General features: G+C 32.2%; 2 protein-coding genes across 2 annotated transcripts; one reads left to right on the top strand and one right to left on the bottom strand.

The window, feature by feature from the left end:
- Positions 1 to 1168: 1168 nt before the first annotated feature.
- LOC129292911 (peptidyl-prolyl cis-trans isomerase PASTICCINO1) lies at positions 1169 to 15283 on the top strand. Its single transcript, XM_054930612.1, has 21 exons — positions 1169 to 1361; positions 1654 to 1777; positions 1879 to 1963; positions 2080 to 2149; positions 2482 to 2579; positions 3211 to 3333; positions 3878 to 3910; positions 5563 to 5621; positions 5726 to 5810; positions 6253 to 6411; positions 7204 to 7261; positions 7582 to 7730; positions 7894 to 7991; positions 8156 to 8225; positions 10251 to 10310; positions 10592 to 10648; positions 12954 to 13022; positions 13153 to 13230; positions 14064 to 14165; positions 14258 to 14329; positions 14729 to 15283. The coding sequence occupies exons 2-21, from the start codon at positions 1701 to 1703 to the stop codon at positions 15005 to 15007; spliced, it is 1881 nt and encodes a 626-aa protein (XP_054786587.1). The 5' UTR covers positions 1169 to 1361; positions 1654 to 1700; the 3' UTR covers positions 15008 to 15283.
- Positions 15284 to 18508: 3225 nt separating this feature from the next.
- Positions 18509 to 19597, bottom strand: LOC129292169 (copper transporter 1-like). Its single transcript, XM_054929715.1, has one exon. It carries the CDS (start codon positions 19570 to 19572, stop codon positions 19105 to 19107), a length of 468 nt encoding a protein of 155 aa, XP_054785690.1. The 5' UTR covers positions 19573 to 19597; the 3' UTR covers positions 18509 to 19104.
- Positions 19598 to 27635: the final 8038 nt, after the last annotated feature.

Genomic DNA, 27635 nt, shown 5'->3' with positions numbered 1-27635 from the left:
AGACTAATGATGGATCTGAATTGACTTGGGAGCAAGTTAAGAAGAGGTTCTTTACCCACTACTTCCCGCCAACTGTAAGGGCAGCAAAAGAAGCTGAGTTCCATAACTTAAGACAAGGCAATATGGATGTTGAAGAGTTCATAGCCAAATTCAATGAGCTCTCTAAATATTTTTTTAAAATTTCTATTAATCCAAATTAACTATTAAAATTTAAATTGGGATATTACACTTGTTAAACGTCCTAATGTGTTATTGTTAATCACAAATAGGTTATTGTCAAAATCAATTGGATACTTGTTAGAAAAATTGATAGGAAGAATCAATATGTGTTAGTCATTCAGTAACAAGTATTTGTTTGATTTTGACAACAATTTATTCATAATCGACAACAATATATTGAGATGTTTAATATATAAAATGAGTGAAGTTTTAAAAATTTTAATTTATAATTGTCCATGTCAGATTAACAAGTGATATTTGTAAAATAATAACAATTCATTTGAAATTAACAAGAATTTATTATGATTTTAACAAATTAAAAAAATTGATAGAAAAGGTTTAGTTATACGTGTTAGTCATTTACTAACAAGTACTCACCTTTCACAACAACATAATTGTGATTGACAACAATACATTCGAACGTTTAATAAGTAAAATGAGTGAAGTTTTGAAACCCCTAATTTATAATTATCTATGTCAGATTAACAAATAATATTTGTAAAATAATAAGTTTTGTTAAAAAATTAATAATACACAATTATATTATTTTATGAAAGTGGTTTTATGCTTGGTTTATTACTTATATATTTTTTGTCAAATGTTATTAAAGGGTTTGGTGGCCAAGGGTCATGAGACTAAATCCTCCCTGAACTATTTAAAAAGTTTATTTTTCAAATAAAATGTCATTGATGTTGGAATTTCGACGACCGGCGACACCACTAGCAGCAGGGCTTCGATGACTTCACTGTCGACAATGGTTCGACTGCCAGCGATTGTATAAATTTCTTTTTTCTTTTTTATTTTTTAACTACTTAAGAGATATTTTAGCCTTTTTTTTATAAAATTAATATGTTAGAAATATCATGAGACTGCAGAGTTATTATAAAATTATTTGATGTTTATGAAATATAAATTTTATACAGTGATATTTGAATGTAATTTTTCCAATAAAAATCATGTTCTTCCCACTTCCATAACATTTCATTATTTCAATGAGACGAAAGCACTGGGATGTTAAGTAAAAAGGTTGGAAAAGTAAGGCACCTTGATTTTGCCGCTGGCGGGATTCACCGGTTTCTCAGAGTCAACGACTTGGTTCATCAGTCAGGATCTTGTTTTCAATCCACTGCATATTGCTTCAGGTGAGGGAAAAAGCAATCCTCTTCGCTAACCCAAAAAAAATTGAATTTTTCATTCCGATTTTTAGAAGCTATGAGATTCAATTTTTAGTTTCAGTAAAATCAACCAAGCGCATTCGACCTTGCCTCACTTCTTATTTAGTAGCTTGTGAAAAATGTCTTCATTTTACCAAATTTCCCGCATTTTTTTAACTAAAATATTGAAACCAGTGAGCTGTTGGGGAAGGTCTGGAAAATGGGCCTTCTATAGATTCAAAATCTAACCAAATTGTAACGTGTTGGGATTTGGGAACAGAGAACCTCTCAGCAAATTCAGTGAACAGTAGCGTAATTTAATTGACTATGGCTGTAAATGAAGATGATACCGAACGAGAATATGTAACTCAAAAAGAGAAAAAACCTTCAGAGGAAGAGAAGAGGTAGTTTTCTCTTATTCCCTCTTGTGGTTAGTTTTACTTGCTGTTGTTTAAAATTGCTGGAGAAATACTAATATTTTTTTTTTTCGTTTGGATAAATAAAGGAAGAAGAAAATTGTACCTGGGAGTTTGATGAAAGCTCTAGTGAGGCCTGGAGGGGGTGACTCGACACCTTCAGATGGTGACCAGGTTATTTCTGTATTTCTTATGCCGCTGATGTGGACTTCTTCAATAGATATAATGTAATTGTGTCAATGTACATCATGAAATACGGATGGCAGAGATTGATATGTTGTTTGTCTCAGATCATATATCATTGTACAATTCGAACTTTAGATGGAGTAGTTGTGCAATCTACCCGATCAGAATGTGGAGGTGAGATGACTTTTAATCTTCTTGGAATATTTGGATTTCTTGTAATTAGCTAAATGAAATTAATAATCTTGACTGTCTTAAGTTTTCCCTAGAAAATTGACTGTTACTGTGACTTTCTCTGGTATTTTCCATCTCTATCTTGTTTCAACTCTCATAGAGGTTGCAAAAACTTTTCTTGGTTTCCGTTGATTTTAAGATTTAACTTACTGATTTTAGGGTGAAACAGTCCATTTTCAACTTTATAGTTAGTCAGCTTTAGGTAATATCAATGCTAGATTGTTTTCTGTTGACATTATTTTGAAATTAGATGATCTCTTGCTTAATTGCAATAGGGAAGGGCATCCCAACAAGACATGTATTGGGCAAAAGCAAGATGCTGTTGGGCTTGTTAGAAGGCATTCCAACAATGTTGAAGGGTGAAGTGGCAATGGTAACATGCTGGTCACTAAACTTCCTTGTCTTTGTGAATCTATACTAATGTACTGGTAACTTAAAGCTGAAGCCATTGTGTCTCATGCTTGATCCCAACAAAATGGGACATTTTCATTGGTTTTCATATTATCATTCTTTATACTGGAGACCACTACTTTGTGCAAACTTAAATGCAAAGACAATTTAAGTTGTTCACTAGTTTTTGCAACAGAAAGGTGCATTTCTTATTATAATTTTTGTAATGTTTATTACTAAAAATAATATCACTAAGAAGAGATGTAGCCTTTACCTGATTATTTTCTCTTGAATTAAATATACTGGTTAATTTTCTTAAGTTCATTAAGTTCTTTGGTCCAATCTTGTTTTTGGCTATTTTTGTCTCTGCTATACATTTATGAATATGAGGGAAGTATGGAAGTTTAATAGCAGACAGTTTATACATTCTTTTTGACAATGTATTCGATGGACATTTGGTTGGATGCAGGAACAATTTTAAGCTGATGTCCTGCCTCCTCCTTTTTTATGTATTAGGAAAATATTCTTTTCTGTCTGTGCCTTCCGATGAAAATGAATTATTCAGTTTTAGCATGTTATCTTCCTATAGTTTTATAGACTATTATTTCTTGCAGTTTAAGATGAAGCCTCAGTTACATTATTGTGAGGATGATTGTCCTATTTCTGCTCCTGATGGGTTTCCAAAGGAAGATGAACTTCATTTTGAAATTGAGCTGATTGATTTTTTCAAAGCCAAGGTAAGAATCTGAACTTTGAGTTCTTTTTCTTTTTCCCCTGTCATCTTTCCTAATTATGTCATGTTGATTCCACTGCGCTCTTGCTCATTGGTGGATTTTGAATTATTAATAATAATTGCAGTTATGACCAATGAATAGTATCCAGTATTTTTTTTTTCCCTAGTCTATGTTAACACAACAACTACGTTTGATAAGTGCTTGTTCCTAAGAAGCAGTAAAATCGACATGGAAATGAAATATGATGTAAACACTGCATTGCGACAAAATCTGCAGGTTTTAAATGCAATTTTAAGTATTGAGTTGTATTTTATGAATGCTATTGGATGTAACACAACTCTGCTTTTGAAGTATCTGCGCTTTTATATAATGTTAAGATTACTGTTCATATTCTTTATATGTTTCCTGATAAGCAAGACTTGTTTTCTTCTTCTTCTTCTTCTTGTTTTTTTTTTATAATTTTTTTATTGGAATATGTTTTTAGGTTAACCATTTGTTGTTGCTGGCCTCCATGATCTAACTCTTTTTTTTCTTTTGTCTTTTTTAGGTTGTTACTGATGACTTGGGAGTTATAAAAAAGGTAAAAGTGGTTAGAATGTGTTTTTGTATTAAATATATACTAATGTTGTACTTCTGCATATGATCTTGGATAGCCTAAATGGAGAATGCATGCATCTGATTCCAAAGAGAAAAGGGAAAAAATTATATTCATAATAAATTATCTAGTAGTGATTTAATGGTTAGACTAGGGGATTAGATCATACCACGAGTGAAAAGGTTTTGATATTTAGGAACAATTATTCAAAATGATGGTGAAATTGATAGGAATATTGTACATAAGATACAAGCTAGGTGGTTCAAATGAAAAAAGGCTACAAGAATTATTTACAATAAGAAAGTACCTAATAAACTTAAAGGGAAGTTTTATCGAACTATTATAAAACCAGTTATGTTATATAGTAATGAATGTTGGGGTTTAAAGGGATAACAAGAGCATAAAATTAGAGTGGAGATGAAGATGTTGAGATGGATGTGTAGGCATGTAAGAAAAGATAAAATTTGTAATGAGTATATACGAGAAAGTGTGGGTGTGGCATCTTTTGAGGAGAATTTGGTTGAAAATTGTATAAGATAATTTGAACATATACAAAGAAGGTTATGGGAGGCGCTGGCGAAGAAGTTGGAATAAATAATCTTGAGCCTATGAAGAGGAGCAGAGAAAGACCAAAGAGAACATTCATTGAAGTTGTTGAACAAGACCTTTTGGTTAATAATGTGCCTAAAGGTTTGATTGTTGATAGAGTACAATGGCATTGTGTAATCTCTATAGCCAATTCCACCTAGCAGGATAACACTTATTGTTGTCAATAATAAATTATCTATTTCCTGGACTTTCTTTCCCTCTCCTCCCCACATTTTGTGGATTTGTCATTATAGTAATAAACAGCATAAAGCAGGAGTTTGGAAAGGCCATATCTGCCACTGACTTACATAGTTTGTGGTAGCTTTTGACTCTTGTTGAAGGCAGCAAACCTTCAAAATGGGGAACATGTATTACTGCTCTTATTTCTTGAATTCTTCACCAAATATCTATTTGGAATTTGTGCAAATTTTACTAGCTCTAGTATGATCAGTTTAAATAACTATGAGAAGGCTTGAGTGCATTGTGCATTCTTTGCTGTTATAATATTTGAAAAAATGTTAATAAATGGTCCCCTTTCACATGATTTTGTGGTATACTGTAAGTCATAGATAAAAGAACGCTTGTAGACTTGATTGTCTTAGACTTGAGAATAATTCTAGAATGTGGAGTTATTTTACTGGGAAAAATTTGTGAAATTTGGAATTAGCAAATTGAATTTAATTGGAAATTTAGCCAAAATTTGGGGATTCTGTATGAGTCACATGTACTTAGATTTGGAAACTTTCTCTGTATGAGTCTCCTTTCCCATTGTGTCAGCCAACAAGAATCCCCCGTTGTCATAAGTAAACAAAGGGGCTAGCACTAAGCAACTAACAGAAAAGAAAATAACCACACATGAGTAAGCGCATACCTCTATATATAGCATCTAGTAAGAACATTATGCCTATGTTTTGTAGCATTAACTGTGTGAAGGCGGTATTGAATTACATACTACCTTCTCAAGGTAGAGATGTGATTATTTTAGTCTATGTTCTCAATTACATAATAAGTGTCACAAACTCGCAGTTATCTCTGTTTTATGAGTGCAGGTAATATGTGAAGGGCAGGGTTGGGAATCTCCTCGAGAACCTTATGAAGTGAAAGCTTGGTAAAACAACTCATTTTCCCCTATTTCATAATTTCATGTCAGACTGTATGATAGGTTGCCAGACCTTCTGAATCTTCTGATTATAGATGTTTGTTTGTTATCAGGATATCAGCAAAGACAGTTGCAGGGAAGTTGATTGTGTCTCACACAGGGGGAGAGCCTTATTTCTTTACATTTGGAAAATCAGAGGTTAATTTGGTTCTTCCCTTGTTTTGTTCTTTAATAAGTATTGTGTCAGACTGTCTTGGCTTGCGGTAATAATATGTAGGTATTTAGTAAGCCAAATATTTTAGTTCTGTGGTCAGCTTGTTTTACCAATATCTTTCCTTCCTTCCCCACCTTCTCCTTTCTCACCTGACAAGATTGTTAAGAGACCAGAAAAGAATGTACTAGTAGGTATTGTTGAACTAACTTCAAAAGGTAAATTCTTACCATAAGGCATGGATATGGATTCATTGAGGCATTAACTTTTATAAAATATCAAACTTAAATTTCATAAAATAATAAAAACGTGACAAAAGCATATATGTTATATTCAAATCCTACTTTTTAAAGCCTTACATTTAGCCATTGACTTATAAAAAAAACAACAGTATTATCCTATTTCTGGACCTGCTGATGTGAATACCAGGTACCTAAAGGTCTTGAAATGGGGATAGGAACGATGACACGGGAAGAGAAGGCTGTAATTTTTGTTCGTAGTCAATATCTAACTCAGTCTCCTCTGATGCCCCTGAATGATGATTATGAAGAAGTCCAGTTTGAAGTGGAGCTTGTCCACTTTATTCAAGTGAGCAAGATCTTTCTCTGAGCAAATCATGATTTATTGCTTAAACTTTTTGTTGTACTGGCATGTAAATGTAGCAAGAACTAATATGATGGCAAATAAATTGACCTCAGCATTTTACACTCATTATGTCAAACAGAGGTACTTTACTAATGTTATGGAAATTTATGTTTTTCATTGATTTGATTTTCTTGCTTTCATTGTTTAGTCCCCATAACTAGTTTCTTGTGGCTCTCTTGTCATTCTTTGAACATGTCAACTTAATGTCATAACATAGACACTGAAAGGTTTTATCTTAAGGCACGGAATCAAGTCCCTTGGTAGATGGATAAATGGCTGGTATTATGGTCTTTTTTCCTCAGTCATAATAAACTCTCTTTTCAAGTTGTCCTGATTGGTATAATAAGGATCTTTTCTATTTTCATAAATTTAGGGTGTGATACTGTGATTTTAAAAGTTTTATGAATTATTTGGGAATTTTAAACTATTGCTTTCATTATTTCCATTACAGGCAGTCAATAATTACGGTTTTTTTTAGATTTTCTTTTTCCTTCTTGTTTTTACTCATCTGTGAAGAATTGTTTATATACTTCCATTATTTGTGAATTTTCTGCAAAAGTTAACCATGAAAAAACTGTAGTTAACTATATTAATTTGTGTGCTGGCAAAAAACAAAAAAAACAAAAAACAAAAACTATATTAATTTGTGTCAACAAGCATTTTATATGTAGTGTGTAGGGTGGTAGTATGAAGCTTTTTCTGGAGGTGACAGTTATTGCTGGTATATATTAACAGGTTAGAGACATGCTTGGAGATGGGCGCCTAATAAAACGTCGGATTCGTGATGGGAAAGGTGGGTAATTTGTGCATTTTGAGTTATTTGTTAACCCATTTTATACAATAACTTGAGCTATTGGAACTTCATAATTAAGAGGGTGAACAAATTATTTACAGGAAAACATCATGGATGCTCAAGTTACGCTAATTTTTAATATCTTTTAATTATAGAGTTTAGGAGTTACCATTTACTGCTCTTCTTGTTCTGGGAAGATTGTGAGGTGGGGGAGAGATAAAGATTCTTTATGCCTGCATTCATGCATTCTAAATGGCTAGTGCTTCTGCTCCTACAATGCTCTTTTTATAGATGTTTCTCTTTTTCTTTGAAACAAATAGGTGATTTTCCAATGGATTGCCCTCTTCATGACAGCCTACTTCGTGTTCATTACAAGGGTATGGTTCTTCATGAAGAAAAGAGGGTATTCTATGACTCAAGAGTTGATAATGATGGTCAACCACTGGAATTCTGTTCTGGAGAAGGGCTTGTGAGTTTTCAAAAGCACAAATAAACTGAGATTAGTATTGGGTGTTTTCCTTTTATTAAAAAAAAAATAGAATTATCTATCCTATTAATGGACAACTCACATTTGCAAAGAGATGAATGCTCCATACATGTCATTGCTCTGAAACGTTATATATTTTTGTTAGGTGCCAGAGGGATTTGAAATGTGTGTACGTCTGATGCTGCCTGGAGAGGTAGCTCTCGTCACTTCCCCCCCAGACTTTGCTTATGATAAGTTTCCGAGGTCAGTGAAAATAATTCAACTACCTCTTAATGTACACAAGTGAGACTTTTTAAAGCATTTTGCTTCAGCAAACCATTAATTGAATATTTTCTATCAAACGATTTGCTATCATTGTCTCTTTCTGTACTGTGTAATGTACATAAATGACTTTCCTTTATGATCAGGCCAGCAAATGTTCCTGAAGGTGCTGATATTCAATGGGAAATTGAGCTTCTTGGTTTTGAAATGCCAAAGGTATTCTTCCAATTCTTTCACATAAATCTTTGTCAAGACTGCCTTTAGTTAATTCAGTTAAAATTACTTACCACTGTTAGTTCATATTTTCATGTGGTATTTATAGTTACATCATGTTTTAGATGTGAGGTAAAAATCACTATCATTCAACAACGGTTATGCCCATACGTTACTGGCAAACATTTTTTCCATCAAATAAACATATTTTGTTATTTGCAAATTATTTTTGTGTTGTACTTGTTTGGTTCAGTTCACATGCCAAATATATTATCAAACAAGGTGAATTTTATGTGACATGTGCCCACTAGATGAATTGCTCTATGAGTCTTTGAATCAGTTGAATCACGTCCCCAAACAAGTCAGAAAACAAGCAAGATGACAAGAAAAAAGGTCAGAACTTCAAGAATACAAATCAAGAACCTTGACTTATAAAGAACCCACAAAGGAATGAAGGATGATCATTCCCTTTGATAAGTCTAATCTTGTATTCAATCAAAAAACAAGGGACACAAGTAAATACACTTGTGAAAGAAATCAAATTCATGTTCAATATGCTCTGAACTGTGGTATACATGAATGAGTCTTTTTAGACATATCAAAAACCTAACCTTTGTAGAATTCTAAACTAAGTAGGAATATTTGAAATCCTAGCTTTAAACGCTCAGGCCCAAAGTCCACTAGGTGGTGCCTAATAGCACCAATTAATGAAAATCATGCCTCTTAAAATAACATAAGAAGTAACCAAAAAATAATAATAACATAAGACTAATTAAAGACTTGGGCTTTAAGATATCAAAGCACGCTGATAGAGCTGCTAAGTTGCTAAGACCTATAGGAGCAGATTTCAAAGAACGTGATAGAAGAGGACAAAACAAAAACTATTGGGTCAAAAGATTACACCATGGGTCCTAGTCAAAAGGGAAAAAAAGTGACATAGGAGAAGGGAGTAGGGGCCGCTAAGGGTAGGGGCAGTGACTTGGTAACTTTTCGGGTTTTAAGTTCTCCAATTCAGCCAAGAGAGGGTGTAGAATCATTTTGGAAAGTGAAATGAGTTTGGGAGAGTACTAGCCTCTCAAAAGTCTAGTGTATTGGGGTGGAGGAAGATCTTCTTGCTTCATCATTTTCTCTTTATGTTTTAGTGCGTGTTAGTAAGTGGCTTATATTCTAGATTATTGTTCTGTGGAGTGTATTTCGTACTGATGCTTGTACTCTAACTTTATTATTCTGGGTGTATGAGGGAGTTGGGGTTAACTTGAATTCTTATCTTCTTTGTAATCTTTCTTCTTTATTATTCAGTAATAGTATTTGCAGTCATTTTTACTGTATTTGCTGGGTCTTTTGCTTGTTTCAAGCTTATTAGTATAGAGGGTTTTATCACACGCCTAATTAAAATTAATGGAACTAATTGGGCTTTGCTTCAAATTAATTAAAGTCAGCCCATTACAACTTAAAACAAATTAAAAGAAATAAATGGGATCTAATTTCATAATTAATCATGCCCTTGAGCCCGTTAACACTTCTAGCTTGCCATTTTGATGTTCTTCATGCTGTGTTCGTGGCTTTTGCTTCTCAAGCCCTGTTCCTTCATGATCTTGGACTCCCTCCATGCCACCGAGCTCACTCTCTTCATTTGGATATTTAGATAATTAATGGTCTTTCTTGGATAGCCTCCTCTTGGATTTGCCAATTTAACCCTTGCAAAACCTCCGCATGTTTAGACCTTGCTATAGTCATTGGGTCCCCAATGCCCTGTAATGGATCTTGGAAATGCTTGGACTTCTTCTCTTGAATTATCTAGCCACTATCTTGATCTCCATCATTATGTTAGATTGAATACTACTTTCCTATTATGTTCATTGTGGTCGAAGATTGAACTATACTAATTTGGATTTTCTGAAAAAGAACATTATATACCATGAATTCACATTCAAATATGGTCATCTAAAACTCATAATCAGCTTACAGAAAATTTAATGAATTTCCCCTATTTTTTTTTTTTTTAATGATGTTCATGCTATTTTGCAGGACTGGACTGGATTTGACTTCAAAAGTATAATGGATGATGCTGAGAAGATCAGGAACACGGTATGCAAAATAACCTGTAAAAAAATTCTGCATCTGGTCATCAACCTACTATTAACAATGTCAAAAATGGTACACGAAATGGTTAATGGACATGCTTGTGACTATGTTTCTTGTGAACTTTGAGTAATCACAGGGATTTTATTTTGGATAGAGGGGGCTTGAATTATGAGTTCCTCCTTTTGAAGGAACTTTAAGCATTTTTTTCACCAAACGGGTTGTTTGCTGTAATGGAATGTTGCCACATCCTTTTACATCACTCTCTTGATGTTATTCTCTTCCAGGGTAACAGGCTGTTCAAAGAAGGAAAATATGAACTGGCCAAGGCAAAGTATGAAAAGGTATTTATCTTTCCTTCTTGAGCTAAGATGTGAAGTATAATTTCAGCATTACAATTTTTGTTGATGACTTCCCCGAAGAAATTTCCTGGGTTGGTGCCTGTCAATTTTTTTTTTTTTTTAAATAGAGCAGCTAGTGGTGCTGCTATATTCTGTTATATCTAAAAAGAGAAATATAAATATTGTGGTGAATGAATCTATTTAGGTTAGCAGGTGGCCTGATAAAGCCCACGGCACCTACCCTGGTTTATTAATAACTATAACCAGGGCATTTGATGCCTAGGGGTTTGATCATCACTGCTCCCATCCCTGGGTTGTCAAGTTTTACAGTTTTACCAATTAGGGTTTTTTGGTATGAAAACTGATGGTGTTAAATGAACAAGAAATTACAACAGAAAAGTACTATGCTATTATGGATCTCTCATCAACTGCCATTTCTTCTGAGATAGATGGGGTTACTCAAAGATACAACAAAAACAATCAATTGGCAAAGCATGTTTAGCAAGTGTATCAGCAGTGTGATTGAATGCCCTATAAGTGAACCTAAACAGAATTGACCAATCTCTTGCGAGCATCATCTTTGCTTCTTCTAATATATCTTTGAATGGGTGATCCTTGATACTAGCGATGTAATTGATAGTATCTTCCTTATCCCTTTTCTCTGTTGGATTTGTAAACCGGTTATGATATCATTAATTTCAACGATGATAGGTGGGTGTTCCTCTTACGTCAGAAACCTGTAACCCAATCTCTTTTTTCATTTCTGATGATTCTCCTCTGCATGAGCTTTCTCCCATTGAATTAATAGTGCCGTCAACCTCCAGAATGTTGCAAGACTTGGGTAAATAATTATTCCCTGTCAAATGACTACCTATGTCTGATCTGAGAGACTGAGACACCAGAATTGAAGAATCATGATCTAAAAAAACTCGTGATTTTGCTTTCTTCTAAGTCACTATTATTAGACCCAAAAACTTTTTTGCATCTTTGGACCCAAATGTCCTGGCAAGTGTATGCAAAAAGTACTTGCCATTGTGCTGCTTTTGTGAAAGGTCCCTATAACTGAGCAAAGATGTTCCAGAGTTCAGGCTTGACAACCTCCATTCATCTTGCCTTGTCATGAGGGCAATCTCTCAACAAATTCATAGCATCTTTGTCTTCTGGCAGGCTAGGGGACACGTTCCATTATCAGACAGACCCATCTTCTATCTTAGGTCTGTCGTATGAGGCCTGTTGTGAGCTGTCAGCCACAAAAAAGTTTTGCATCTTCTTTGGGATTGGGGATGTCCAAATATGTTTCCACACATCTGCGCTGCTCTGAGAGTTACCTGCAGATAAGAAAAAAATAGGCAGATTTAACAGTAAAATTTTCATCCGGAGATGGTTTCCAAATATATTTGACTGTATTACTCCTCTCATTTCTTTAGTGAATGCAAAAAAATGGACTCAACAATATGCTGTGGAAACCAATATTCTGAGGGGTATCTAAGTGGAATGAGGAAACCTACCCCTAAAGCTAGCTGTTGAAGTAGGAGAACCAATTTGCTTATATACCCCATTGAGCATCCCATACTACTCAATGTGGGACTTGATATCTCATACTACCAAGTCTCCATCAATTGGCCCCCTATGGAAAGTCGACATCCCGACGGCTGCACTCCACAACACTTAACACAGTCTCCTTCAGGTCAGAACCCTCTGTGGGTAACCCTTTCCGGAACTGCTGACAACAAGGCTCTAATACCAATTGATGAGTACCTAAGTGAGATGAGGAACCTTACCCCAAAAGCTAGCTGTTGAAGTGGGAGAACCAATCCACTTATATATCCCATTGAGCATCTCATATGACTCAATGTGAGACTTGATATCCATACTGTCAAGTCTCCATCATATTCCAATCTGGTTCTGTTCCAAGCTCCATTAGGAAGGAAGAAGTCAGTAGCCTTCTCATAAATGTTAGATATGGTGCCTCTGTTGCCTCTGTTGGCAATTAATTCCACTTGTGGAATGTTAAGGCCAGACCACATATCAAAGCTAGAAGAGTGTTTGCTCCCCAAATTCTGTCCTATCATCTCAAAGCAGGAGAGTCTCTTTAATTTTGACAATCTAGTTTTGACTATTCTAGTGACTTGTGAACCTTTTCCTGTGGACATTATTACCTCTGAATTTTAGTAAGGAAAAAAAGATAATAGCCTAATTTTCTTTACACTTCATGTTTGGATTTGTAAGCAACCAGGATTTTTATTATCAGATCTAAAATATCCCTGTAACATCCAACTTGTTAACATTGTGTGTTGGTTGATGCCAGTTACTTCGAGAATTTAATCATGTCAACCCACAAGATGATGAGGAAGGAAAAGTATTTTCAGATACACGGGTAATCTATTTCATGTTCATATACCTCTTCCCCAGTATATTATTTACAAAAAACTCTTCCTATCTCAGGTTAGATAGGATGATTTTACTGTGGTACTAACCCCCCTTCTCTCTCTGTCTCATGACTGAAGAATTTGTTACATCTGAATGTGGCTGCATGCTTTCTGAAATTGGGAGAATTTAGGAAGTCCATTGAGTTTTGCAATAAGGTATGCTTGATGGCATTAGCTTTTGTGGGAAATCCTTTACTTTTATGAGCCATAAGTATAGGGAATATTTACATTTTGTTGTGAGCATTTATCGTAAATAATTTTTTTTCTATAAAAGTTCCCATACCTTGTACATATGAATGTAATGAATGAAAATAATTTTTTTTCACTTCTCCAAAATCTGTCTCTAGTGCACAGCTTTCATGTAGATATCATTTTTTTTTCATTGGAATAAACAGCATAGCAATAATTGGTTATTCTTTCTTGACTTCGAAGTTGTTTAATTGACAAAACAAATCATAAATCTTTTATTTTTATCTCGGAAGACTTTTTTTTTCACGTTAAATCTGGTTATTCTATGTTGGGTAGCTGCAGTCATTTTGAATATAAAAATCTCTTTATTACCCAAATCCATTTTCCATGTTCTAGGTGCACCTCATCACCGTCCTTCTAGATGGTTGTTTTGCATCTGTGCATGTTTAAAGGACACGTTTTATTCTTCATTTATTTATTATTTATATGGAAACTTGTCCTTCATGATCTGAAAGTCTTACTGAACTCTGTATTTAAGATATCTGAAACATTCTCGGGCCTTTTTTTTTTAATTTATTTTATTTTCTAACTTCTATTTAGAGTCAGTATGACTTGGCGTATTCTCATTTTCTTTTTCATTTTTATTTTTGGTTGTAATGACAATATATGTGTACGTGCATTACATGCTCCAATACTCTCTCTCTCTCTCTCTCTCTTCTGCAATGACGACTTGGCAATTATTTTCACGTTGTATATTATGACTTTATCTCATTTCGTGTGTTCTCCATTGAATGACATAGGTTTTGGAGGCAAACCCTGCACATGTCAAGGGTCTGTACCGTCGTGGAATGGCCTACATGGCAGCCGGCGATTTTGAAGAAGCAAAGACTGACTTCAACATGGTAAAATCATCGTATTTTATTGTCCTTAATTATTATCATCCAATGGATAACTGTAATCACGTTTGTTACTACAATCACTTGCTACATTTTAGATGATAAAAGTTGACAAGTCAGCTGAACCCGATGCAACAGCAGCTCTTCTTAAACTGAAGCAGAAGGAGCAGGTATGTTGGGGAGCAGTAGTTTTCTTATATACCTATGAATGATTAGACACAGATTGAGGCATTATTTTGATGGGTACCTAAGTGGGATGGGAAATTCTATTCCAAAAACTAGTGGATGTGGGAGAATCAACCAACTTAAATATTCCTTGGAGCATCGTATACTATTTAACATGGAACTTAGTGTTTCATACTACCAAGTTTCTATCAATTGGCCTTTCATAGAAGGCTGACGTTCCAACAGCTGCATTCCATGGCACTTAATTATACGTTGAATAATATGGGATGTTCAATGGGTATTTAAGTAAGTTAGTCTTCCCACCTCAACTATCTTTTAGTATAGGGTTTTCCTTCTTACTTAGGTACCCCAATCACATTCTTAAACCAATTCATCATGTGCAGGAAGCTGAGAAGAAGGCTCGAAAGCAATTTAAAGGCCTTTTCGACAAGAAACCTGGAGAAATAGCAGAAGTCATCACGGCTGAAGAGGATAAAGATCAGAAGACAAGTGAAACCAGCAAGGAGGAGGATGAAGGATATGGAGGTTCTGATGGAAGGAGCTCATCAGGGGATTCACATGATGAGGCTGCACCTGCTGCCCCTCAAATGGGGTGGTTCTCTCGCTTTTGGTCAAGCAGATTATTATCATCCTTTTGGCTTCGACGATGTACCATTCTATGATTTAATCATTTCACAAATTCTCTTCAAAGGAGGCATTAATCCAGGTGACTCAAATACACTACAGTTTTATTAGAGAAAAGGAGTGTAGGAATTTGTAGCATTGATGTTTGTTTATCAGGAAACTTTCAAGTTGTCCAGTGAAGATGGTGTCGCATTTTTGCCCCATCGCATCTTATTAATTTTTGTTCTTCACTCAACTGAGATTTAGTGTAAGCATAGCAAGAAATGGTAAAAACTTAAAAAAAAGAAAGAATGAATGAAAATTAAAACTGTGCCCTTTTGTTTTGTCCTTCTTGCAAGTTGTTGGTGATGACTGATGGGCTAGAAACTGGGTGAGAATGGTTTGTGTACATTTATGAGGGGGGAAATTTTGATGGAAAAATTGTCAGTTATTTAATTAAATCATTTGAATGATTAAAATTAAAATTTTCCATTCTAAACATATATTCTCTCCATTCAAAAGTAGAAGAGAATTTTATTAAAAAATATACATATAAGGAATTATTCTGAAATTAAGTGTTAAAGCATATACTCCTTTTGTTAAAAAATGTAAGGCATTTTTAATTAAATTTCACTCCTCAATAAAGTTGTTACCTATTTTAAAACTAAGCTTATCTTTATATATTTATTCCTAGTAAACACTTTGTAATAAATATAAAGTTATTATCAATGAAAGCATTTTTAGAAAAAAAAATGTAATAATTATATTTCAAAAGATTAAAAATATTTTATATTTTTGAATACTTAACTTCTCCAAAAATATCTTGTATTTTTGAACAGAGTGGATAAGATATTTTTAAATTTTTAATATGCAATTAGTGAGTTTTTTTTAAATATATTTAATAAATAAATCATTTAACCTATTATTTTTATATGAGACATCCTATATAGAATATCGTTTTAAAAATAATTGTTTAACTAATTTATTAAAGTGTGTAATTCATTTACAAATGTATTATACTTTTAAACGAGGGCGTAGTTTTATATTATATGCACTTGCATACTTTTCGTGTTTGTTGCATCCCGGATTTCAGTGAAATTTCGTGTATTTTACTCTTCTTAGTTTTTACTTAACGGTATGGCTTTTTTGGTCAAATACTTAATTATATATTATATTAGTCTAGTTAGCTTCTTATAAAGCCAACTTTTTTCTTTAGTGATTGTGTTTTTCTTTTTCTTTTTCTTTTTTTGCCAGAACTTTTTCTTTAGTGATTGTAACATTGATTCACTCTTGCCTTTAATTTGCCGATAAGCGTAAAGTTTTTGACCCGGACAAGAATAAAATTAACGTCTCGCTTTCATGTCCCTTGTAGGAGTATTTCATTTCCTTTCCAGTACAATTTTTTTATTATAACGCGCGCGCGAGCATGTATGCATGCATATATGGTTTTTAAAATTTATAGAGGAAATAGTAAATTAGTTTCATCTATATATTTATATTAAAAAAATAAATAGCTAACAGTTCTTAACAAATTAAGAAAAATTTGTTATCTTACTTTTTTTAATTATATTTCACATTCAATTTTTTCCTTGAAATATTCCTAGTATAATAGGGTTTTAAATTAGTTTATTCTTATAATTAAGTTTGCTTTGTAAAAATAAAAAAATTAAAAATTAACCAACTCAAATTGATATGAGTGATTTTAGTCACTTGAACAACTTAATTGGACAGTGTCTGCTCTTGATTGCACATGAAATATGTATCATTTTCTTATTTATAACATTCTTTTAAAATTTGCTTATTTATAACACGAACTAATATTTTCAGAACTGGATTGAATATTAGATCAAGAAGGTTAGTGGTTCATATGGTTAAACTAGGTTAGATTAATTGTCAAATTGGTGATATAATAATTAAATTAAAAAATTATATATGTACTTCCTCCGTTAAAAATTGTAATATGTTTTTTAAAGAGTTGGATGTTCAAAAATGTAAGGTATTTTTAGTCTTTTGAGATGTAATCATTGCTTTTTTAAAAATGCCCCTATTGATGAATGACTTTATATGTATTGCAGGTATTTAATATGGGTAAATATGAAAAAATATGGTTAGTTTGAAAGTAGTTAACTACTTTATTGAGGGTGAGATTTAGTTAAAAATGCCTTACATTTCTGAACGGAGGGAGTATATAATAATCTAAATATAAAACATAAATGTGAAATTTCTACTTAACTTAAAAATAAAATCAAATATTTTAAGTTTATCATGACTTAACAAACCATATGATACAACATAATATTAAATGATTAAAAAATTGATCATTTTCTAAAAAATTGATAAAAAAAAAAATTTGAATTGAAAATTGGGTCTAGCTCCCGGCTTGATCTTGGATCCTAGTTCAATCGCCAGTCCAAAACAATCCAACCCGACTTAACTTTCAAAATAATTTTTATATGATAATCGAACTAAAATCCAGACCGGTCAACAGTTGAATTTGGTTTGATTTTTAAATTACTAACACTAACAATGTGGGGCACAAAAATCAAATTTTATTTTTCTTTAAAGAAAGAAAGAAAGAAAGGGAACACGAGTTAAGTGAAAGTTTGGATTGGTAATGATCTGATATTTGTACCAAAGCAGAGGAAGAGTATAGCAGCTCTACTTGTGCTTGGACTCAAAATAATCTCAGCACAGAAACAGCGCAAAGCAAAGCTCTTCGTTCTCAGCATCATCATTCTCATCCGAACAAGGGCCGAGCCAGAAATTTTAATTAGAAGGTGAGATGACAAAACATGTATTATAATAGAAGGAAAATTAAATTTATATATATTATTAATATAACATAAACATTTAAACATCCATAATCATTATTTAGTTTTACAAATACATAACTAAAATAAACATGTACTTTATTTTTTAAGTTTTGCTTTTTGATTTTTTATGATATAAAAATTATCAATTATCATATTTATAATAAATTTTTTTTATCAATTTCTTTTTTAATATAAATTATCATTAAATTAATGAAAAATTTATCCTTTTGATCATTAAATGACTGAAATATATTATTAGGATCTAATTTTGTGATCAATTTAAGCAGTTTTGTTGTTTGTTCACTGAATTTATTATTTAATTTTTTTAATTGTTAATCTACACCAAAAATAAATATCAACATAACAGTAATGATGGTCAACTGTATCACCAGTCTTTATGTCTATGAAATTAAATTATATCACAGTAAAAATTATTCATATCATAAATTCAATAGCTTGGTTATTGTAAAAAAATAATTAACTTTTTTCTAGAAAAACATCTTAACCATAATTTCTTAATTTTTGAATAAATAATTTTATGATAGACATCAAGCATGTAGTGTTTAATGTATCTTGATATTTTTATGACAATGCTTGACAAAATTTGTCAGTAATTTTCATTATTTATTCCATCAAATATAAAGTAAAAACAAATCAAATGACAAATTTTTCAAGAAGATATATACCATCATCTTGTTGAAAATAAAAACTATAAATACATAAAAGACTACATATAGAATTAAAATGAGAGCTTTATATAGTGTTTCCATGCATTTATAATATGTCTACTTAGAGACCTCTAATAACATATAACCCTTATATTTTATTAAAAAAGTTAAAAATTAAAAAATTAGGGGGCTATGGCTGCCTTGATCCCCTGTCTTCTCCCTCGCAATTCAGAGCAAAACTAATTAAAACAACAAATCGTTCCTTAGAGGCAAATTCAACAACAAAATGATACATGCCAGGGGCTATGGTTTCAAATACTCTTTACTATCTAACATCTTTGATAATGTTACAACTTTTTTATTTTATTTTTCTTCTTTTTTAGATTATTGATTTTTTATATAAAAAGTAAGACATTTTGATATTTTAAAGTTCGGAATGATATAATTTTATATTTTTTTTATGATTTTTTAAGAAAGAATATCATAATGACACATTTTTATTTTTTAAATTTTTTTGAAAAATGATTTAAAAAAAATACAAACCCTGTCAGAACTTCAAGATATCATAGTATCTTTTATTTTATATAAAAACTAATAAAAAAAGAAAAACAAAATTAGGAAATTAAATTGTTACTATGGAATCCATTTGCAGATCTATCTGAGTTGCTTCAGTCGTTACAAATCGGACGTCTTGTCAGTATCCGATCCGGCCTTCTTCTTCCGAATAGCCTGAGTACCGAAAACTATGAACCCGATGACGTGACCGACAATGGCTACGATGAACACGCCACCGTTAAACGACATGACGGCCAGCATGACCATATAAGAGAGGCCAGTTCGCACGCCGTAGATCGCCGTCCTGAGCACTCCGGCAACCACGTCGTCGTTCTTGCCTGGCTTCAACTTCACCATGTCCGTAAAAGAAAGCCACTCCACTAACACAGCCATGGCGAAGACAAACACCAAAGCCAGACCATACATGGCAGCATTATCTCCAGGCCAGCATGGAGAAAGCACGTACGCTTTGTGGCCCCAATATAACGTCTTATGTATCGGAATCCGCCGTCGGCCAAGTCTCGCCGCCACTGTGGAGTTGTACGGATCATCCGTCCGCACAGCGTCGGCGACGTCGTTCAGAATCATTTTCTATCTCCAACGTTGTAATGTATGTTAATATTTATGCATGTGTGTGTATATGTTTGGGTAGAGGTTTATATAAGTGTGTGTCTGTAAATGTCGGTTGATGAATGTGACAGAAGATATGATTCTCTCAAAAGAATTGTTCCATAATTCGTCTGCAAGCAAGCACAGATTGTGTTGGCAGGAAAGAAAAGAGGAGGAATAATACAGATTGCTGTTTGTACAGTGTGTGCATGTGTTAAGAAAACTAAAAGGAAAAGGCTATACCAGCTCCGATATATATATATATATATATATATATTTCTGGTTATCTTCTACCTTTTGCTTTAACTTGGGATCAGAAATGAATAAATAAAAATGAGAGATTCATGCTAACTATATATATGCAGTGTGAACATTTCTTTTGGGAAGCTAAGGCTGAATTTAAATAATAAAGAAATGTCTACTTAAGTGATCAATAATTTGGAATTATAAAATTTTATAACTTCAGAATTGATAGGAGCCTTATGTTGGTGGGAATGGTTTCTCGAAAGAGTAGAAGAAACACATATAAAGGGTAAACATGTGGACGACGCCTTCAAAGCCTGAGTAGCACTTTTTTTAAGGCTCGATTCGCTGCACCTATTCCAATCTCTGATTGCAAATTGGGTCATTTTTTTCAAAATACAATTGCCCTTAAGTATGGTTTCTATTATTAATTTTAAGATTTAAGTCAAGAAAACAATGGTTTGTACGAGGTAATAATTTGACTTTATTTTTAGTGCACTTAAAGACAAAGGCAATGAATTTCGATAGTTAGATATTAGACATGAGTGATAGTAAGGAGTATTTATAAATAATGAAATGCTATCTTTTAAATACTAAAACTCTTTATTTAAAAGTCATAAATCTATGTTAATTCTTAAACCAATATACTTTAATAATTAATATTAAACCTATGGTTATTTATAATAACTTTTTATAAAAAATAATATCCTTTTAATATGTAGAGTTTTCTCTTAAAATTACATTTCTTTTCACTAAGTGACACTTTTTAGTTTTATAACCTTAAGGTGACCTTAGAAATTAGAGAAATGACTTTGGTGAGATTAGAACTCCTTGCATAATGTTTTATAAAAAAATTCCTTGATTTATAAGGATAAAACTTTTTAAAAAAGACATTATTACCATTCCCCTTGTCAATCCTTTCATCAAAGGATCTGCAAGATTTAATTCAGATCTTATATAATGTATAGAAATTATACTATTAATAATCAAATGTTTCATACATAGCTATGTATTAATCCAATGTCATGACTTTTCAGTATAAACTTGGCTATAGGCCTTTAAAAGAGTAGACTAACCATCACATTGGATTGATATTACTGTCATTGGCTTGGGCTATACAAGAATTTCAAGTAACAAGTTCTAAGCCAATATGCTTCCTTGCTAGTTATAGCCAATGCTATAGACTCAAATCTATGGTGGAGTCTGCAATGCATGTTTGTCTCTTTGATCCTAAAGTGTAGACCCACCTACTTGTGGAAGCATAATTCGCTAAGTAAACTATCCAATTAGCATTTGTATATCCTTGTAGAATTAAAGGGTTACCACTATAAGTCAAACTATAGTTAATTATCCCTTTCAAGTACTATAATAGTACTCTATCCATAACATGCCAATGATTCTTACTTGGAGTACTTGTGTATCTACTTAATCTTCCCACAGCATATGCTATATCTAGTCCTGTGTAACATCTTAAAAATTAACCCCCTAATAATTAACCTAATTAAAGGTAATTAAGTAAGATTTATGTGGTATGTGGTTCAAGGGAACTAACAAGTGTTTTTAGTTGTTATTTCAACCCTAAATTTGAGCCAAAGTAAAATTGGGTTACTTGGGCATCAAAATAGGAGAAAAACAAGGGAAAAATGGCTTAATGTCACATGATGCAGCATAAGGAGCCAAAAAAGCATGAAGGAGCCTCACGGCTCTGATTCTACAAAAATAAGACACGAATCAAAGGGAAAATCAAATGAGTTAGAAGGAGAAAACGAAGAGGAAAACTTGGAGCTATGCAAGGGCACAACATTGTAAAGAACTTGAGAGGGTTTGAAGCTTCTAATCATATCATCTCATGGTTGCTATTTTTGTGACTAAGTTGGGGGATTTTCTATATGTAGTCACATGATTGTTAGTTTTGTGACGATAACTGAATAATATGTTAATATGATAATATGATGCTTTAATATGCCACTTGTATTGCTATGACCGATTATCTTGCATATGTATAGATTAGATGTACTTTAGTTACTAAGTGATTATACTTACCCCTATTTTTTCAATAATTTATAGGCATTAGCTCGAGGCAAGATAGAGGAAAAGTACTGAAAGCCTAGGTTTATTATTCCTAATTATAGGCCTCTAATATTTTGACTATGTATTTAAGATTGATAATTGCTAATTGGGAGTTTAGCTTGTTGAGTATTAAATTTGTTATTGCTTTGCTGAAGTTAGTTTGTGTATTTTGGGCCTTTGTGGTTATGCCTCGTAATTTGATATATTTTTGGAAGAGTCAAAATATTAGTGCAAGTGATAAATTGATTACATGCTTGTAAAGGAATACATGGAGTATAATGTAAGAATACCTCCCTTTTTTGTTTTTGAGATCAAGGGGGTTAAGGGTTGATTTTATGGTATATGTGTTGCATAAATGCTGTAATATATTGCACAGATCATTTTTAAATTCATTAGATGTGGTTTAGGTGTGTGAGTGAGCTTTTGGCCTTTAGTTAGAGTTTTAAACACCTAGGTTATGTTAAAGTATGAAATTGTGTGGGTTTTGTAAATGAATGTCCAACTTTTTGTTTAAGATATGATTTATAAGTGAGATCAGTGCCATTAATTATAACTTAAAAAGTTCTTTTTATAGAAAGCTAGATCTCTTCAATTGAATATTGGGACAAAGAAATGGAATGTGTGTTGAAAGTTAGCCCTAAATGTTATTAAATGACAACAAAGTTGCTGTCAAATCCCAGTTCTCAAAATGAAAAAAAAAACTTATTTTTATTAATTTTTTATTCTTAAAATATGTTCTACAAAATCTTAGTTGTCAAAACAATAAAAAAAAAATTAAACAAGCCCTATTATTCTCCTTAACCTTCCACAAGTCATAACCCCAATCATACGTGCATGTATGCCAAAAAAAAACAAGAAGTTAATTCTTATGCAATTTATTCACAACACTTATAAACAGCACATTCATACTTATCATAAAGATGTGAGATAAAATGCACGGTGATCGACAAAAACCCTCTTCATTTTGCTTTCAAATTTCGATCCAACAACAAAACTCTACCAACAACCTGAACAACCTGAGATACACGTGTACTAATGAAATTAACTCCAATAATTGCATATAATGGAATTTTGGATGTCGAAAGTTATATACTCATAGTGTATCTTATCCAATGTCTCGGACGAAAAGCATTGCATCTTAGATCTATTCAACGCATGTCCACCACTCTCTAGTACAATCTCATTGCCATCTTTTGGCTCATTTGATTGTGTGCAAAGATCAAATAATCTATTCTTGTCAAATGCCTCACTTGGCTTACATTCCTTCCCCATCGGGATGTATGTAACAAAGGGTAAGCTTATTATTCCTTGAGGCCTTTTGGCATTCAAGCCATCATCACTCTCTGTCATAGAACTACTAGTTGCATTTAAGGGTGTTCACGAGACAGGACGGCATTAGGACATGCTTGCCCTGTGTCTCGTCCCAAAGAAAAGATTATGATTAAAATTTTGTTCCATGTCCTGCTATGTCTCATTAGGAATCGAGACAAGATCAAGATGCCCTACCGTCCCTATAAATTAGACAATGTCAAAGAAAAATTTGAATAATAACATTTGTTAACATTTTGAATCATATAATTTATTAAGTTTAAAATCAAAACAACACAAATATATAAATCACTATAATTTAAAGTCAATTATTGAATTACATTAATCACAACTACATATTATAATAGCAATTACAAGTGATCCCTAAGCTATAAGAGCAACAACAATAAACTAGTCAAGTACAACATCAAATCATTATTCTTCTACTTTAGTTAAGATGTGCTAAGCTAATTACTCTTTTAAAAATAAAACAAGAAATACGATATAAATAAAAATTATTAAATAGATAGATATAAGAATAAATTATATTAATATAATTAATATATTATAAAAAAAGATGTCGCCTTATTTACTCTATGTCATTAAAATTATCAATATAAAAAAATTTTGTTTTAAATAAGAATTGCACATATTGAAGTTATAATTGATATAATTAATATAAGTATAAATTCTATTAATATAATTAATATATTTAATGTATATTTTTAAAATAAAAGATAATATATATATTTATATAATATTCAAGACGGGACATCCCAATGGTAATCCCTTGTCCCGTCCCATCCCATCTCAAATCCCTTTCCTATCCCATTTCACAAGTCACATTCCAATTGTTTTCGGGTCGGGACGAGACTCGTCTTGATATGATCGGCATGATATCGAGCTAATCAAAATAGGTACAAGCTGAGCACCCTTAATTGCATCTGTGATCGATTCCCTACGTTGTTCACTTTCCTCACTATTGTCTCTTATTAATCCCCCTCCAACAAACTCTTGTGCATAACTACCTACGTCTTCTGCCATCTCTTTACTTCCCTCTACTTCTTCATGTGTCACTGATACATTGTGTTATCATTCCTTCAATTCTTGTTTAAGCTTTGAAAACTCCATGGCAAGGTGCTTCCCAACCAATTCCATCATACAACAATATAACCCTCTCACGTCCTAAAAAAAATTTAATTCCGAAGAAAATTAGATCATTTCTCACAATATCATAATGACAAACACGGAGAGAGGAATGTGAGAGATATTTATTGTTGATTCTATAGTTCCATGGTTGGCTTTGGAATTTGTGGACTCCTCTTCCTACAACTTTTTCTCTTTCTTTTTCTTTTTTCTTGTATAGAGAATCCCTCACTCACTCAAATTTTCAACTTTCACCCTATCAGCCACATGCTCCTCAGACCAATGCTTAAGTGTATCTTTTGAGGAAGGAACATCTCTGACTCCCAATGGAAAAAAAAAATAAAAATAACAATATTTGACAAGCAAGTTTTTTTTTTTGGGGCGTTATAACTTATCCAACTAAGAACCAATTGCAACTAGTTATTAATTCACAAAAAAATAATAGTTAAATCCTATATCATTATTAATGTATGCAACCACTGCAATTTGATGATCCCTTATTCAGGGCATGCTTGTACTCCCCAACCTATCTCATGACTTTCTTAGCTACAAAAGATGACCAATCATATTTTCCAAAATCTCTTAGCTTCGGACAAATTAGCTTCACCATGCGTAGGTTGACACTTTAATTGGCACGTGGACATAAGCAATGCCCCTAATGCATACATTACATAGACCGACAGTCCGCACAAGGCTTTGAGGGAGAGAATTTTGATATCAAGTTATTTGAGAGTTGTTTACTTATTGCAGAAGTCTTATGGCTTCAAACCAATAATTAAAAAAATTAGATAGTTGAATCATTGATTAATCAAGCTAATGGCTCAATGAAGATGAAAAAATCATTTGAGAGTTGAGCCGGATTAAACTGCTTTAAACTAGGGATTGAGATCAGACTAGGAACCAAATTTGGCTTCTAAAAACCGAATGGCCAAAAAAAACCCTATTTCCTTTTTTTTTCTTTCTTTTATAAATTTTTTTAAAAAAATGTCAATTTTTTAATCATTTAATGTTATGTTGTATTATATGGTTTGTTAAGTCATAATAAACTTAAAATATTTATTTTTATTTTTAAGTTAAATAGTAATTTCATATTTATTTTTTATGTTTAAATTGTTTTATATATATATATATATATAATTTTTTTAATTTAATTATTAAATTACTGGTGTGACCATTGGTTGGACTATACAAACCTTGAACTCTTAGCCTTTTTGATTCAATATTTTCATAAATGAAAAATATATCCCCTTCGCCACTACTCACTAGCAAAACAAATCGTCACCTCTGGCAAACACGCCGACGGCACAACTCTTGACCTGCTTCGCTCTCACACTTCTCAACATGCGCCTTGTTTTCGTTTTTGCCTTTCTCGTTCTTTTTTATTTTCTTTTTTTATTGCAACAATTCACTTAAGGGTATTCTAGTCTCTTGGTTGCCTGAGATATTGACAGTTTGACACTGAGTCACTGAGACGCCGTGAAACATTGAAATGATTCAAAAGGAGCTTGGGACCTTTGTCCAATTATTTGGACCCCACGGCCCTTTTCCCAAATTTTCCCAATAATTAACTCGTCACTGATTCATGCCAAATTGCCAATACCACTCTCAACCAATACAAGGAGTTCCTCTTGGTTTTTGACAAGTACCTGCTCCCTGATTTTGATTTGTGCGTGCTTTTTCTGCAGTCGTTGTTTTGTGGAACCTTCGCTCTTTTAGATTTTTTTTTTTTGGGGGGGGGGTGGTGTCCGGACAGAGGAATCTCAACTATAGGGATTTTCACATTTGGAAACAGAAGTAGCAATGATGGTTTCAAAGTCATCGTTACAACCATGTAGTCGTAATTCATATCTAGAGATGAAATTCAGGGTAAGCTTGGCTTTTTAGGGCTCGCATCTAAAGGTGAGAATTAGGGTGGGCAGCCCTTAACCCAATTACTCAAAATTGAATCTGATTTTAAGACTTGTCTGTGAGCCTTTTAGTCCTCTTTCCCAAAAAAAAAAAAATTTAACATTTTAATTTAAATAAAAAATTTTAAAATTTAATATGAAATAAATTAAAATCTCATATAAAATTTAACATAAAATTTGATAAAGATATGAAATTTTAAATTTAAGATGAAGATTAAAATTTTATTAATATAAATCTAAATTCTCCCCATCATCATTTAAAAATAAAATATTAAATTTTTTAGATGTAGATTTACTTGTTGACGATGAACGTGGAGATTCAATATCAATTATCTTTACAACTTTTTCATTATCACTCACAATAAATATTAACCAAATTGTGTCATTATTAATCAAATATATGTATGTATGTGTATGTATATATAAGATAACTGGGTTTATCAGGGTTTAAAGGACTACCTGAGCCCGAACTCTTTTTTATAGGGCTTATCAGGACTAGGCTCTCAAGCCCAGTTACTTTAAAAAAAATTTAATTTTTAAAGCCCAAATTCTTATTTAAACAGGGCTTTTAAGCTCAACCCTTATGTCCAACTCTATTTGTATCTATATCTGTGAATCTTTTTTTAAAAAATTATATTATCTATTATTTACTCTCTCCATTCAAAAATATAAAATATTTTTTGAGGAGTTGGATGTTAAAAAATGTAAGACATTTTTATTCTTTTAAAGTGTAATCATTATCTTTTTTTTACAAAAAATGTCAATATTGATGAAAAACTTTATATTTGTTATAGGATATTTAATAGAAATAAATATAAAAAGATAGAATTAATTTAAAAATAAATAATTACTTTATTTAAGAGTGAGATTTAATTAAAAATAATTTATATTTTTAAATGACAGAGTATGAATAATCCAATTAATTTTACTGTGCTGAAATATTTGTTGACAAAGTTTTGTTGACCAAATTAGTTTATTTTTGGCCAGTTGTCGTTATTAGTTGAAATTTATACAGTGCTTGGCACAAGAAAAAAAGTAAAAGGAAGGAAAAAGTGATAGAGAAAAGTAAGAAAAAATGACATTTTTTTTTAATATATAGTTATGGAGCGAAAAATGAGGGAGAGGAAATTAGAATAAAAATAATATGTAAGCTTTTACATGCAATTTTTCCTTTTAAATATGAAAATTTTTTGAAAAGAAAACTTAATTTTTTTTTAATTTACCCATGAAGTTTTTTGGTCTTCTACATGTTGCCTCCCTTCATTTTCATTCGAATTTTTCCTTCACTTTAAAATTTGGATTATTATATATTGAATCATTCCAGAAATAAAAATTAAAATTGGACAAAATAAGTTTTTTTTGCTAGCA

The sequence above is a fragment of the Prosopis cineraria genome, unplaced genomic scaffold (genome assembly GCF_029017545.1).
Source record: "Prosopis cineraria cultivar Desert tree isolate PC_DT_omini unplaced genomic scaffold, ASM2901754v1 PC14, whole genome shotgun sequence".
In the NCBI taxonomy this organism is placed as follows: domain Eukaryota; kingdom Viridiplantae; phylum Streptophyta; class Magnoliopsida; order Fabales; family Fabaceae; genus Prosopis; species Prosopis cineraria.
This window is presented reverse-complemented; position numbering and strand designations above follow the sequence as displayed.

Excerpts from the sequence above, each read along its gene's own strand:
- LOC129292911 (XM_054930612.1), top strand. The coding sequence starts at position 1,701 with ATGGCTGTAAATGAAGATGATACCGAACGAGAATATGTAACTCAAAAA. Across the intron at positions 5,811-6,252 it reads TTACATTTGGAAAATCAGAG|GTACCTAAAGGTCTTGAAAT; the intron begins GTTAATTTGGTT and ends TGTGAATACCAG. Across the intron at positions 10,649-12,953 it reads CCAAGGCAAAGTATGAAAAG|TTACTTCGAGAATTTAATCA; the intron begins GTATTTATCTTT and ends GGTTGATGCCAG.
- LOC129292169 (XM_054929715.1), bottom strand. The coding sequence starts at position 19,572 with ATGATTCTGAACGACGTCGCCGACGCTGTGCGGACGGATGATCCGTAC.